At 39.1% G+C, this 12552-nt stretch overlaps 1 protein-coding gene across 1 annotated transcript in view; it reads left to right on the top strand.

Moving 5' to 3' along the window:
- LOC104521796 (M-protein, striated muscle) overlaps positions 1–5274 on the top strand; it is a 71895-nt gene extending 66621 nt beyond the window's left edge. The window contains exons 35-36 of the mRNA XM_010163906.2: positions 211–266; positions 4189–5274. Of these exons, the coding sequence (XP_010162208.1) occupies positions 211–266; positions 4189–4527 (395 nt within the window). The 3' untranslated portion in view covers positions 4528–5274. The remainder of the gene's footprint in view (positions 1–210; positions 267–4188) is intronic.
- The last annotated feature ends 7278 nt before the right edge of the window (positions 5275–12552 follow it).

The raw sequence follows: 12552 nt of genomic DNA, 5'->3' as shown, positions 1-12552 counted from the left end.
GGGACTATAAAATATGTTAAAAAGAAATAACACAGAATATCACTGAAAAATGTATTGTTTTATGTTTAATTAACCAAGAACTACATTTTTTTAAGGTAAGTCCAAATGAAAGTTGTGACTAATATGGCACCAAGTTATAAAATAGTTTAAAAATTATTAATTTGTAGTTCTAAACTGCACATGACCCACATATTTTTCTTTAACTCCTAGATCGTGGTAAAGTCATTGGTGGTTTGCCTGATGTTGTTACTATAATGGATGGGAAGGTAAGGACAGTTTTTGTCAATAAGTCATGCTGACTCGCAAGAGATTTACTTTAATTGCAAAAGGGGAGCAAATGTAGATGATTTTGTAGAAGCAGAGCGCACAAGGAAGATAATTTAAACCACCTAATAGTAGTAATTTGAGACATGTGCAAAGTCACAAGTAAGCATAGGTACACTGAAAGCTGGGTATACAGTCAGAGGAGGCACAGCCTGATTCAGATCTTAGGCAACCAAGATCAGCCTCAAGAGGAGCTGGTCTCTTGTCCTGGTTGTGTAGGGGATCTGAATTAACTGTAGACTCAAATCTGCACTGGCTTTCAGCTCTGTGTACTGAGCAGAGCAGTTCAAGGGGAGAGTCTGCTCCTGCCCTGTAGGAGAAACTGAAGAGGCAAGAGGAAGAAACTACCCTCTGAAACCCAATGTAACAGAAACAAAAACTAGGTCCCATTCTCCAGAATGCCAGACATAGAGTGCTGTGGCTGGTAAGAGTAAAGGAGAGTAAAGAACCTGCCTGGGCTAAGAGGCTAAACTGTCCCCTCCTCCTATATCTTGGCAGCTAGCACCATTACAATATATAATTACTGGAGATTGAAAGCCAGTGAATACACATTTTTTTTTGACATCAATAGTAGCTAAATGCCCAGATTCAGAGTCAAAATTGGTAGATCTTCACAAAGTTATTTCCTAGGTCAGTTCAACGGTTGGAGATGAAATTTCATGATGCTGACTGACTGAGGTCCCTTTTAGGGCTTTTTGTCATAGTGGAGCAGGATCTCATGCAACCTTAACCCAAACTCTCTGGGTACTAAAACAGAATGAGAAGACTGTTAGTCTGAGGTGCTGTTAGTCCTTACAGGTGTGAAGCACTGGAACTCGGTCTCTCCATCCTGGGGGTGAATTCTAGACTCCAAACACCCAAGCCTTCAGGAAAGAAAAACTGTTTTCATCCTTCCCACACATTCAGCATGTTCTTGTCTGCTTTCTTCCGAAGCAGATCTTCTGTTGGGTGCCCCATCCTTCCCTATGGGGAGAAACTAGTTCTCTTCAGTCTAGGGAGAAAAATGACTGAAAGAGGAAAAAAAAAAATCTGCTTCATTGTGCACGATGCAGCAGAGGTACTTGGAAATTATAATCCAACACTTCTCACAGCACAAGAACTAGGGAGTACCTAATTACATAGTTATTACAGGCTTTAAAGAATCAAAAGGAAGTACTTTTTCAAGTGGTTCACAATTATTTTGTGCCTTAGTACCTTAGGCGAAAGTAGATTTGGGTCCATAAAATAAAGTAGGCAATACAATGAAAGAAAGTCCAGCAGGGGCCATCAAATACAGTGTTCTCAATACGGTTGTGCTTATAACCAGTATACTGGGAATAGGATCACACTATTCATCCTCTGTATTTTTGTACACTTTCTTAAGCAGTTGCTTTTGACCTCTAAAAGAGCTAGATGGACTTCCATTCTGACTGACGATAGCAGATCAGCTCATGAGCCAGTGTGACTCTTACCATCTGCTGGCTATCAAGAGCATGTTGATCAGGCTGTTTATGTCTCTTGTGTGCAGTGCATCTTCAGAGACTACAGTTGTATCACTGTCTTTCTTGTCACTGGACTAAGAGGTTGAGCACAACTTGGCCATTTTGTGGATATCCAGGAGCTGTCTCTTTAAAAAGAAGGGGAATCATGCGGGCCTTGCAGTGAACACTGAAAGCTACTCAACTCTGGACCAAACAGAGATGATTTTCCTCTTGGCCTATTCCTTTCTTTGTCTCTAATGGGTGTTGACATGATGTGCCTTCTTATTGAGGTGGAGGTTAATTATAAGTCACTCTATGACCAACATCTTAAAACATCTAACTGTCAGGAAACTGCTTGGAGAAGTTACCCCTGATGGCATGCACACACTAGCTGTGGTTTCCTCATACGGTCATGCCCTAAACCCCACAACCTTAAATTAAGGAAATGCTACATAGTGAGTTTCCAGAAGTAAAAGGCTTCAAGGGGGGCCTAATCATGTGAGGATAAAATAACTGAAAATGTGAAGAGAAAATCTCTGATTCCTGAAATCAGGCAAACCAAAATGGATCACAAGGAAGTGAAACTTTAAAATCATCTCTGAATTAAATATGAACAGGTACCATGCAAGAATCATGTAAGTACAAATGTGAGAAGTAACTATAGAAAAAAAAAAGAGCAGAGAGTTTTCCTTATGCATTGGAATGCTATAACTACTTAAATATATGGACACAAGATAAAGTTTTACCAGTGCTTTTTAGGAGGGTATAAATAGTTGTAAGTGAGATCTATAATTTAATAAATCAGAACAGGGGCAAATGATCTAAAATGACTGTGGAATCTGTTCTCTGGTAAGTTTTTAATATTGACTTATTAAGACTTGATGAATTATTATTAATTAATTATTAATTACTCTTAAATGAGGTCACTTTTGAGGGCATTAGTCATGAAATGTTGCCCGAGTTACAGAAAGGATGATAAGATTTAAACTTACGTTATTAGACATAAGTTTGATTTCCCAAAATTTTATTTTCATGTTTGCATCATTACTCCTTTAAAAATTTTATAGGAAGGCTGGTTATGATAGGCTATTAGTTAGCTTTACATCCTATATGATGTCAGTTCTTTAAGACTACTCACACACTTAGGTTGTGACTAGGTTATATCCAGAACATATAAATCTCCTTTTAACATTCCCTTGTTAAACTGGAAGCATGTTGTATGCAAGACTACTTGTATTTGTAAAAGAGCAGCACTTTCGATCACTTAAAATTTCTTGCTGTTTTTTTTTTTTTTTTTCTCCGAGTTTCTCTCTCATGCATATTCATTCATCATAATTCAAGAAAAATATTATACGAAAACATACATGTGTGCACACGGATCGATTTTCTCTGCTCCCTCTGGGTCAGGAATCTGCAAAACCTGAAGGAGAATATGGAAGGGAGGGAATATAAGGAAACTTTCTGGAAGAAACCATGAGCTTTGGGTTGTTCATTGTTTGTTTGATTTTTCTTTTCTTTCTCCCTAACACAATGGTGCATATGTGAAATTCTTAAGGTGACTTTTAATTATCTAGGGCAGAATTTTTGGCAGAATGAGATTCAAACAAAGGTGGGCAAAATAGGCACTAATGAATGCAACTTCTCAAATGATTCTTTAATTTATTCTGTCATCATTATACCTAAATATATAAAGTTTACATACATATACATATGCTGATCAAAATGGGGTTCAGCCATAACTATAAAAAATTTGGAAGAATATCCATGAAAATTTTTTGGGTTTCTTCAGTCTCAGTTCAGTCCTTGGAAAATACCTGAACTGCCAGGATGGCCTACTAGGCTATTCAACTATTCTCTGAATATGCTGTACATGTGTGTAACACTTCTACAGCATTTATTTTTTATTTATTCTTCATGAAATATTTCCATTTTACTAGTCAGCAGCACCTGGAATCAATGTCCAGTGATTCATGTTATATACTCTATTTTTAAGTGATTTTTTTTTTTATCATCTCATGTAATAATGATTTGCTCAGTTCTCCTCTCTGCTTTGTACAGGGAAACTTCAAGGATGTTTTTAAACCTATCATTGCCTGAACCTCATGTCAGACTAATGGGTTGTCAGGAGTCTCCTGCAGGCAGGACTGCAATGACAGTCCAACTTACCATCTTCAGACACTGTTACCCTGAGGCTATTACTGCATCACAGTCACTAGTAAGATGGTGGAAAGATTGAATTAAAAAAAGAAAAAAATAGGACCTCTACTTTTCAGTCCTCAAGAACATGATACCTGTCTTACTTTAATTAACTAGGAATAACAAGTGCCTGAAAGCAATACTGAGAATATTCCGGTTAAACAAATCTGACTAATCCTTAAAATGACTTATTTTTTTCCTCCTTCAGACATTGAATCTGACCTGTACTGTGTTTGGAAATCCTGACCCCGAAGTGGTTTGGTTCAAGAATGACAAGGTCTTCGAACTTAATGAGCACTATGCGTTTTCACTGGAACAAGGGAAATATGCCAGTTTAACAATCAAGGGAGTGACCTCAGAAGACTCGGGCAAATATAGCATCCATGTCAAGAACAAGTATGGTGGGGAAACAGTGGATGTCACTGTAAGTGTGTACAGACATGGTGAAAAAATGCCTGAAATTAAGCCAGGCCAGCTTGCTAAACCCAGGCCAATACCACCATCAGAAGAAGTCCTCAAACCTGAGGACAAGGCAAAAACCCAATGAGTAAAGCTTGACGCTGTGTTTGACAAACAAAATAGAATACATGAGCTGTAGTTAAGGTATTCCCATATGTAACTAATTGCTAATGGCGAAAGGGATACTGAACTTTTAGGAGTTTTCTTGAGGGAGGTAGCTGTGCTATGGTGCTGTAAACATCCGCAACAATCTCATTTTGAATACATGTAATAGGGTGGGACTTGCAAATAGCCAAAAGCCCAATACCTGCCAGAGGTTCCCATATGCAATGACAGGTTGCACAAACCTACAGTAAACCTCCATTTCCACCCTCCTCAACCCTCTGCAAAAAAACTCCAAAACACAACAACCCTCTGAGAACAAATGTCCTCTCAAAAAGTGAATTGCAATTAGATACATATTCAGAGATGGTTCCTGCTTTGTTACACACACAGTCCCTTTGACTTTGAAGCCCCTGATCATGTAAGTCTAGTGAATAGTCTCTATTTAGTAGTGATGTTGTTTTACAGTGTGACTTTATCTTTAGCAGAGTTTTACAAATGTTCAGTGTTTAGTCATGGAAGCATAGGTCATGTGGTTGTGTTTTGTTTTTCTTGCTTTGTGTTAATAAAACTTTCAAAGTCACCTTTGCTACTCACTGCTCTAAATCACACCTAACTAGTTGTGTTTACTCTCTTTCATTGTTTAATTATTGCTTATTGCACAATTTCACAGCTGGTAACATTCAGACTATCGACTTTCAATAAAGAATGCAAATTGTGGTTAATTACAGTCACTGGGTGGCACTTGCGACATTAATTTTACTCTTTACAATCCAGGTCAAGATGCAAGCACAAACTGGCGCCAAAAGACATGTATACAATTCAGTCACATAGGGTAATTATGTCTTTGATTCTCTATCCAAAATGAAGAACAGAACTCTTGCATGGGTGAAGGAAAGCAAAGGTTTAAATATGTGCTTATCATGAAACATTCAAATAGAATGGGCTTCAGTGAGTTTACCCACTTACCTGTCATACAATATATACTGAGCGTTTGCAGCACTGGCTTTTTCATATCAGGTTCTCTATTCAATAAAAGTTTACCTAGATGAACCTCTGTAATTTGCTAACCAGATTTCAGCAAAGCATTCTTCTAATGGTGAGTAACACTGGTGATGATACAAACATCCTGGATGCAGCCTTCCTCTTTTGTGACTTCTCCCAGTCTCTAGGATAAATGCAAGGAAAACGGAATGTTGTGGGAGGCGGGAGGAGCTTGGATGAGGGGTGGCCTGGCATTTTACAAAATTTTCACTGAAGAAACTGGATTCAAGTTTGGCACAAGCATGGGGACTGTAACTTGTGTTTGAGGTCATGGTTGAAAGCCAGTGCTGAGTCACTGACAGCCTCTGAGTTTAAGTGTGGAAAATACGGAAATAATTGTTCTGGCTTTTTTGTCTTTTTAATCTTTTTTTTTTTTTTTTTTCCCCTCATCTAAGTGACATGGACCTTCCATTGTTTTGTCTGGTAAACAAATATTTCACTTGATTAAAAAAATGTTTTGTTTTTAAGACAGATGAAAAGCAGAGGAAATGAGAACCCAATTTACAAGCTGTCAGATACAGTAGGTTGGAACACTCATCTGGGAGACAAGAGAGCAGCATTCACTGATTCCCCTTCCCCCCTCCTCTCCATCCATGAGGATTTGAACCTGTATGTCTGACAAGCAAGGGTAATGCACTAATCTCCACTCTCCCCTGTATTAGGAAGTGCTGCTTCTGTTTATCCTTTTTCACTTTGTCTGACTAGGTAAACAGATGGAAAAAGAGACTAGACCTAGGCATCCCGCCTCTCCCATGAGCATGTTAAATGCTGGGTTTGAGAGGTTTTCTCCTTTTGTTGTACTTTATTTTAGTTTCCAGTACTGAAGGAGGGATTATGGGTGTGGTACTGTAGACTATTTAAGAACCTGATAGTTTAACAGATAATAATGTGGATGAAGATGGAGTCACTGTAGTTTCAAATTCCTCAAGTAAGAAAGACTGCAAGCATCCTTTGCAACTCATTGATAATCTGTGAGTAGCCATGATAAAAAACAGATCAGCTCTGGAAAGGAAATAGTCTTTAATCACACTTGATTAAAATATGCCTTGATTTTAAGTAAATAGCTTTTTGAAAGATTTGTGTACTTAGACACAATGAACAGAGATTTTATATTTAAAGATAGTACAAACAGTCAGGAATTACATAAAGAATGTGATATTGCTGTGAGATAGTTTAATTAGGAAATTTAAGGGTGCAAAGCAAAAGAAGGAGTTATTCTCTAAATATCTATCAAAACAAGAAAAAATATTTTATATGAATCTGTCATCACAAGAACTTCAGAAAATCTCTCAATAAAATGACTCAATTTTTCTTATTTTCTATTGTAATTTCTTATTAAAGGCCTTTAAGGATGTTAAAATCTTACTATGGCAGGCTCACAAAACATCAGAGCCAGTCTCTGTAGCATACAAAGTGAGTATCAGCAAGAATTTAATATTATTCTTATCTCCTTCTACAGTACACAGGTTAATTTTAGCTGAGACTATCAAATTATTGCACGTTATGGCAGCTTTTCAGAGGTATCCTTGGGCACAGGAGACAAGGTTAGTTCATCTCTGTTGTACCTTTAGCTGGCCTTCTTAGTTAAGCAAGCTTCACTTATTTCCTTCCAGGCAAACAGAAATAATTTATTATGACAGTTAATCCTCTGCTGAAGTACAGAAATTATCATTCACAGGAACATTGTATTCAAAAGGCTAAGGACTGCCTATAAACAATTTCACATTTTTCAGTGTTCACTGTACCTTTGATTCTTTTGTACACATTTATACATCTTGTTATCAGTGCTAGGAAATGAATCGGGTCAACTCTGTTGAAAGGGACTATCTTTTCAGAGTGAATGTGCATCTAGTTGCCCGGAGGGGCAATATGGTTGGCTGGATATTAGAGCGACAAATACAATGCTCTGGCAATCAAGTCTGACGGAATACATGATGAAGCATATTAGCATTTCCGCACACCCTTCACAGACTTGGTGTCAGCATTAGTTTAATTAATAAACATTTTGAAAGGGGAAGAGAAGAAAGTAAGATTTGCCGGAGAAGGTCTGATGCCAAGTGAGCCTGCCCTCACTAAGCTCAAGGGAGATTCACTAATTTATACTGGATGTGAAACTAGTCTGTTATTTTTAAAAATCCAGGGGGCCATTACAGTGAATTAGCTATTTCTGTTACCTTTAAGAAGAAATGCTTCTATTAGAATGATTTTCTGCCACACTAGTGAGTTTTGTGTTGTCTGAGTTTCATGTTGCGCTTTTCTAGGCAATGTTAGCATGAAATGGAGGATTGTTGACTTGTCACGGGAGGCAGGTAAGATGTCAGGCAATTGTGTTGATGGGCCAAAGTCATGACTGTGTCTGACATGTTGGCATTCTGCTACAAGGCTGGCAGGTCTGCCTTTTCTTCAAACACCTGCTTCCTTTGAATAAGCTTTGATATCTTACTGTTTATTTTCTTAAAACGAGTTCTATGAAAAAACCTCCTAAGGCAAATTTACAGATGCTTTTTATAAAGAACAGATTTTTTTTTTTTTATGACAGTATTTCACAGAATCACACAGAATCACAGAATATTAGGGATTGGAAGGGACCTCGAAAGATCATCTAGTCCAATCCCCCTGCCAGAGCAGGATCACCTACAGTAGTCACACAGGAATGCATGCAGGCAGGTTTTGAATGTCTCCAGAGAAGGAGACTCCACAACCTCTCTGGGCAGCCTGTTCCAGTCTCCTGTCACTCTCACAGTGAAAAAGTTTTTCCTTACGTTTACATGGAACCTCCTGTGCTCCAGCTTGCACCCATTGCCCCTTGTACTACTGTTTGACATCACTGAGAAGAGCCTGGCTCCATCCTCCTGACATTCTCCCTTTACATATTTATAAACATTAATGAGGTCACCCCTCAGTCTCCTCTTCCCCAAGCTAAAGAGACCCAGCTCCCTCAGCCTTTCCTCGTAAGGGAGATATTCCACTCCCTTAATCATCTTGGTGGCTCTGTGCTGGACTCTCTCAAGCAGTTCCCTGTCCTTCTTGGACTGCACGGCCCAGAACTGGACACAATATTCTAGATGCAGCCTCACCAGGGCAGAGTAGAGGGGAAGGAGAACCTCTCTTGACCTACTAACTATACCCCTTCTAATACACCCCAGGATGCCATTGGCCTTCTTGGCCACGAGGGCACAGTGCTGGCTCATGGTCATCCTGCTGGCCACCAGGACCCCCAGGTCCATTTCCCCTACACTGCTCTCCAACAGGTCTGTCCCCAACCTATATGGGTACATGGGGTTTTTCTTTCCCAGATGCAAGACTCTACACTTGCCCTTGTTGTATTTCATTAAATTTTCCCCTGCCCAACTCTCCAGCCTGTCTAGGTCTCGCTACACTGTTTTTTTTTTTTAGCCCATAAGGTTCACTTGCCTCCCACAGCTCAAAAACTTGTGCACGCTTCATTAATCTGCTCTTGTACAGAGATAGAGGTTCAGTAATAATAGCACCCTAACTGATGTTAAGGGACAGACAGTTTTTAAAGGAAACTTTTGAAATATAATAAAGCACTTAATTTTCTATTATGTAGAACTAAAGATAAAACCTCTAGATGGCACCAGAAGAACAAGACAGAAATGAACAGGTCTTTAAAAATTCTGCCAGCTATAGCATATCCATCATTTTGATGCAAACACATCACTTAGGGAATGTGAGATTATTAAAAGCATTATACTTATACCAGTGACAAGGACGGGTCCAGCAAATGACTGTTTCCTGGAAATAGCATGTGATTTTGCAAGCAATAACACTGACTCTTAATCTTTGCATGTCACACATTAAGAAGTTAAGCATGCCTTGTAAAATATTGCAAGACTCAGGTTGCATCAAGTTTCTCCTTAGGATATGAAAACCACAGCACATTGACTGTATTTATGAAAGGAGATTTGAATTTGAGCTCTAAAGGCAAACCTCTCAGACTTAGCCGCTTCTATAGGTTTTCAAAACAACGTTTCTAATATTGCAAGGCCCATGCCCTGCAATTTTTGTTCAGTCTTTACAGAGGGATGATTCCATTTGAAATGAATGGGAGGTCTGGGAGCAAAGAGTGCAGAGTCTGGCTCTCAGCACTGCCACTGCAAGATTCAGTGATGTTGAGACTGTAAGAAACTACCAGTAGCCTTCTATTATTAATATTTCATTCCTCATTGGAATGTGCAGTAACTCAGTACCAGCTTTGTCCTTGGGTATTAGCTCAAGGTTTATCAGATTGTTATATTTTAAAAATAGCACACTTGACCTCACATGGTTTTTTCATGAACATTTGAACTTTGTGTGAGTGTATTAAAGGACTGTTAACTTGTAATAAACTTGTCTCATTTTTTTTAAGTTACTGTAACTTCATTTTCTGTTATTGTTGCTTCTCTGTTACATTAATATTGTACAGCTGAGAGTCTGATGGAAAAAAGAGACTTAGACACCCTACTGCAGTTAGAAGTAATATGGTTAATAGTTGCAGCTGCAGCCTTTCCCATGCTATCCTAAACTATCCATCATGGTTGTCCCATGCAGATTTCACCGGGCACTGGTGTCCCCTAAGAGGGAATTTGCCCTCCACTCTGCTGAGGGTCTCTCCAGGAAGCCATTATCCACCCGATGACGTTGGTGCACACAGCATGTAGAAGAGAGACAGATGGAAAAAGCGACAACTTCTGTTAAAGACAGAGCCAGTATAATTCTTTACAATTTTAAATAATGGTAAAAATGATGATGAAAATTTTAGTCTGCTGACTTAGTGACCTCCACTGGACCATTGTGAGTAAAGAAGTGCTCTAAAAGCCAGTCCAACAATTGTGAATCAACCAAGCCCTCCTGATTGCAAGATAATGTGTGAAAAAGAACCCCACACAGGCGTGTGCCACTTTTGCTGTCTGGGAAAAAATGCCTTCCATGTATGAAAATGGCAATCAACCTCCTGCATGGTGCTAAATGGGAGGTAAAACACAAGACAACTCCCTGGCTGGGAGTTATGAGGCCACATGCAGATGTCTCCATCTGAGCTAATCACTGAAACTCCCTTCTTAGCAAATGGAGAGAAACAAGTAAGAGTAGGGCACAAGTCATGTCATCCTAAAACAGGTGTCTCAAATAAATAAGATGAATCATGTCTATTCTCTCCACTGACTGTAAATGGAGCTTAGTGTAACCAGGTTGGATGGGAGATATCTACATGGCTGATGTTTGAAGTTAGATGTGATAAATTCTGAACCATATTTCTATAATTTAATTAGATCTTTAGTTGAAAAATCTGTTTACAGAGATACTTCGTAAAAGACAGAATTTTTGCCAGGTTCTTACAAGTTAGCTTCCTCTACTGAAATCTCATATTTTACAGTCTTTTCTGCCTCCTCTTGATATCCATGTAATTTTGAAATCTCAGTGCAAGCATTTGCTGGCTTCCAACTGCCACTTGATCCCAACTTGTAGTCGACTCTCAAGAGTTGGCCTTTACCAAGACATTGTGTTAGGCCTCCTATGCTTTTAAATATGTAAGTGTTCATTCCAGTTTTTGATTGGCTGTGATGTTGCTGTTAGTGTGGGACTTGTTTCTGACTTTAGTCCTCTCAGTGTCATTGCTCCATGGCAACACCTCAATCGGTAGATGTCGTAAGCCTTTCATAGTCAATTAGTGCCTTTTTGCTAAGCACAATTCTGTGGTTCTCATATGCCAGACTTCTTCCAGTGTGCCTAAGGGAGCTCAGCGACTAGCCAAAGTTCTGAATCCTCCTGGTCCTTGAATCGACCTGTCTGCTTTTGTCTTCTGTTTGTCTCTGTTATCTTTCTGTCCAAGTCTATTACTGTGGTGGTTTAACTTTTTTGGTTTGCAGTCAAACACAGCTTGTCGCCCTGCCCTCCCGCCCCCCATCCCCGTCCCCCACTCCAGGGAGTAGTGGAGAGAATTGGAAAGAAAAGGTCAAGGAGGCTCACGGGTTGAGATAAAAACTATTTACTAATTAAAATAAAATGGTAATGATAACAATAGTAATAATAGAATATATAATTTAATGATGCACTGTGCAATTGCTTTCCACCTGCTGATTGATGCCCAGCCTGTGCCAACCAGTAATCCCAGAGCCAAGACAGTCCTGAAACTGAAACCCCAGAAGAGCGAGCCTGAGTGATCCCTGAGAGAATACCCCCGTCTTCCAGTTGGCCCTGGTTAATATACTGACATGACATGATATGATATGGAATATTTCACTGGCACATCCAAATGCCAATTTTGAGTTTTGCTATTTACTATGCTTTTTTCCTCTTAGTCCTTTGCACTCGCAAAATAACCAAATATGATGGCCTTGAGCTCCAGCAGTAACTAATAACATTAGCATTTTATCAAAATTCTTCTCGTACTAAATTCTACACTGAAACCAAAACGCAGCTATTCTAACTACTAAGAAGAAAATTAACTTCATCCTAGCAAAACCAGGACAGTTACTCTCCAGACTTTGTGGTTTCTTGGTATGATTTTTGTTCCTCTGTTGTATAGTCTGCTATCTTTTCATACTGCTTTAATGGCAGAATCTGTATCAGTAAATAAAACTTGATTATCTAGTCCTTAGGCTAACATCCTGTACACATTGCATTAACATCTTCTAGAATCCACCTCAGAGCTGGTTGTCATCTGAACTGCCCACTGGAGACAGTAGTTACCCACCCGAACTTCAGATCAGGTGATGTTTAGGAGTGTGTGAGCTGACCTGCACCAAGATTTTGCTAAGGTCAATCTGAGCAAATAAAAGTAGTAGCTAATTAAGTTCAATGCTGATGCCTTAGCACTGGTTAATTTACTAGCAGAGGTTGTTAACTGAAATGTCCAAGCACCAGTAGCCATATGAAATGTGTATGTGGTAGCATCAAGACTTAGTGCCCTGTTAATAAGTAAATAATTAAGCCTACATAGCCTCTGGTCTCATAACCACTTTCAGCA

This window comes from Antrostomus carolinensis, unplaced genomic scaffold (assembly GCF_000700745.2).
Source record: "Antrostomus carolinensis isolate BGI_N321 unplaced genomic scaffold, ASM70074v2 scaffold2503, whole genome shotgun sequence".
Taxonomy (NCBI): Eukaryota; Metazoa; Chordata; class Aves; order Caprimulgiformes; family Caprimulgidae; genus Antrostomus; species Antrostomus carolinensis.
This window is presented reverse-complemented; position numbering and strand designations above follow the sequence as displayed.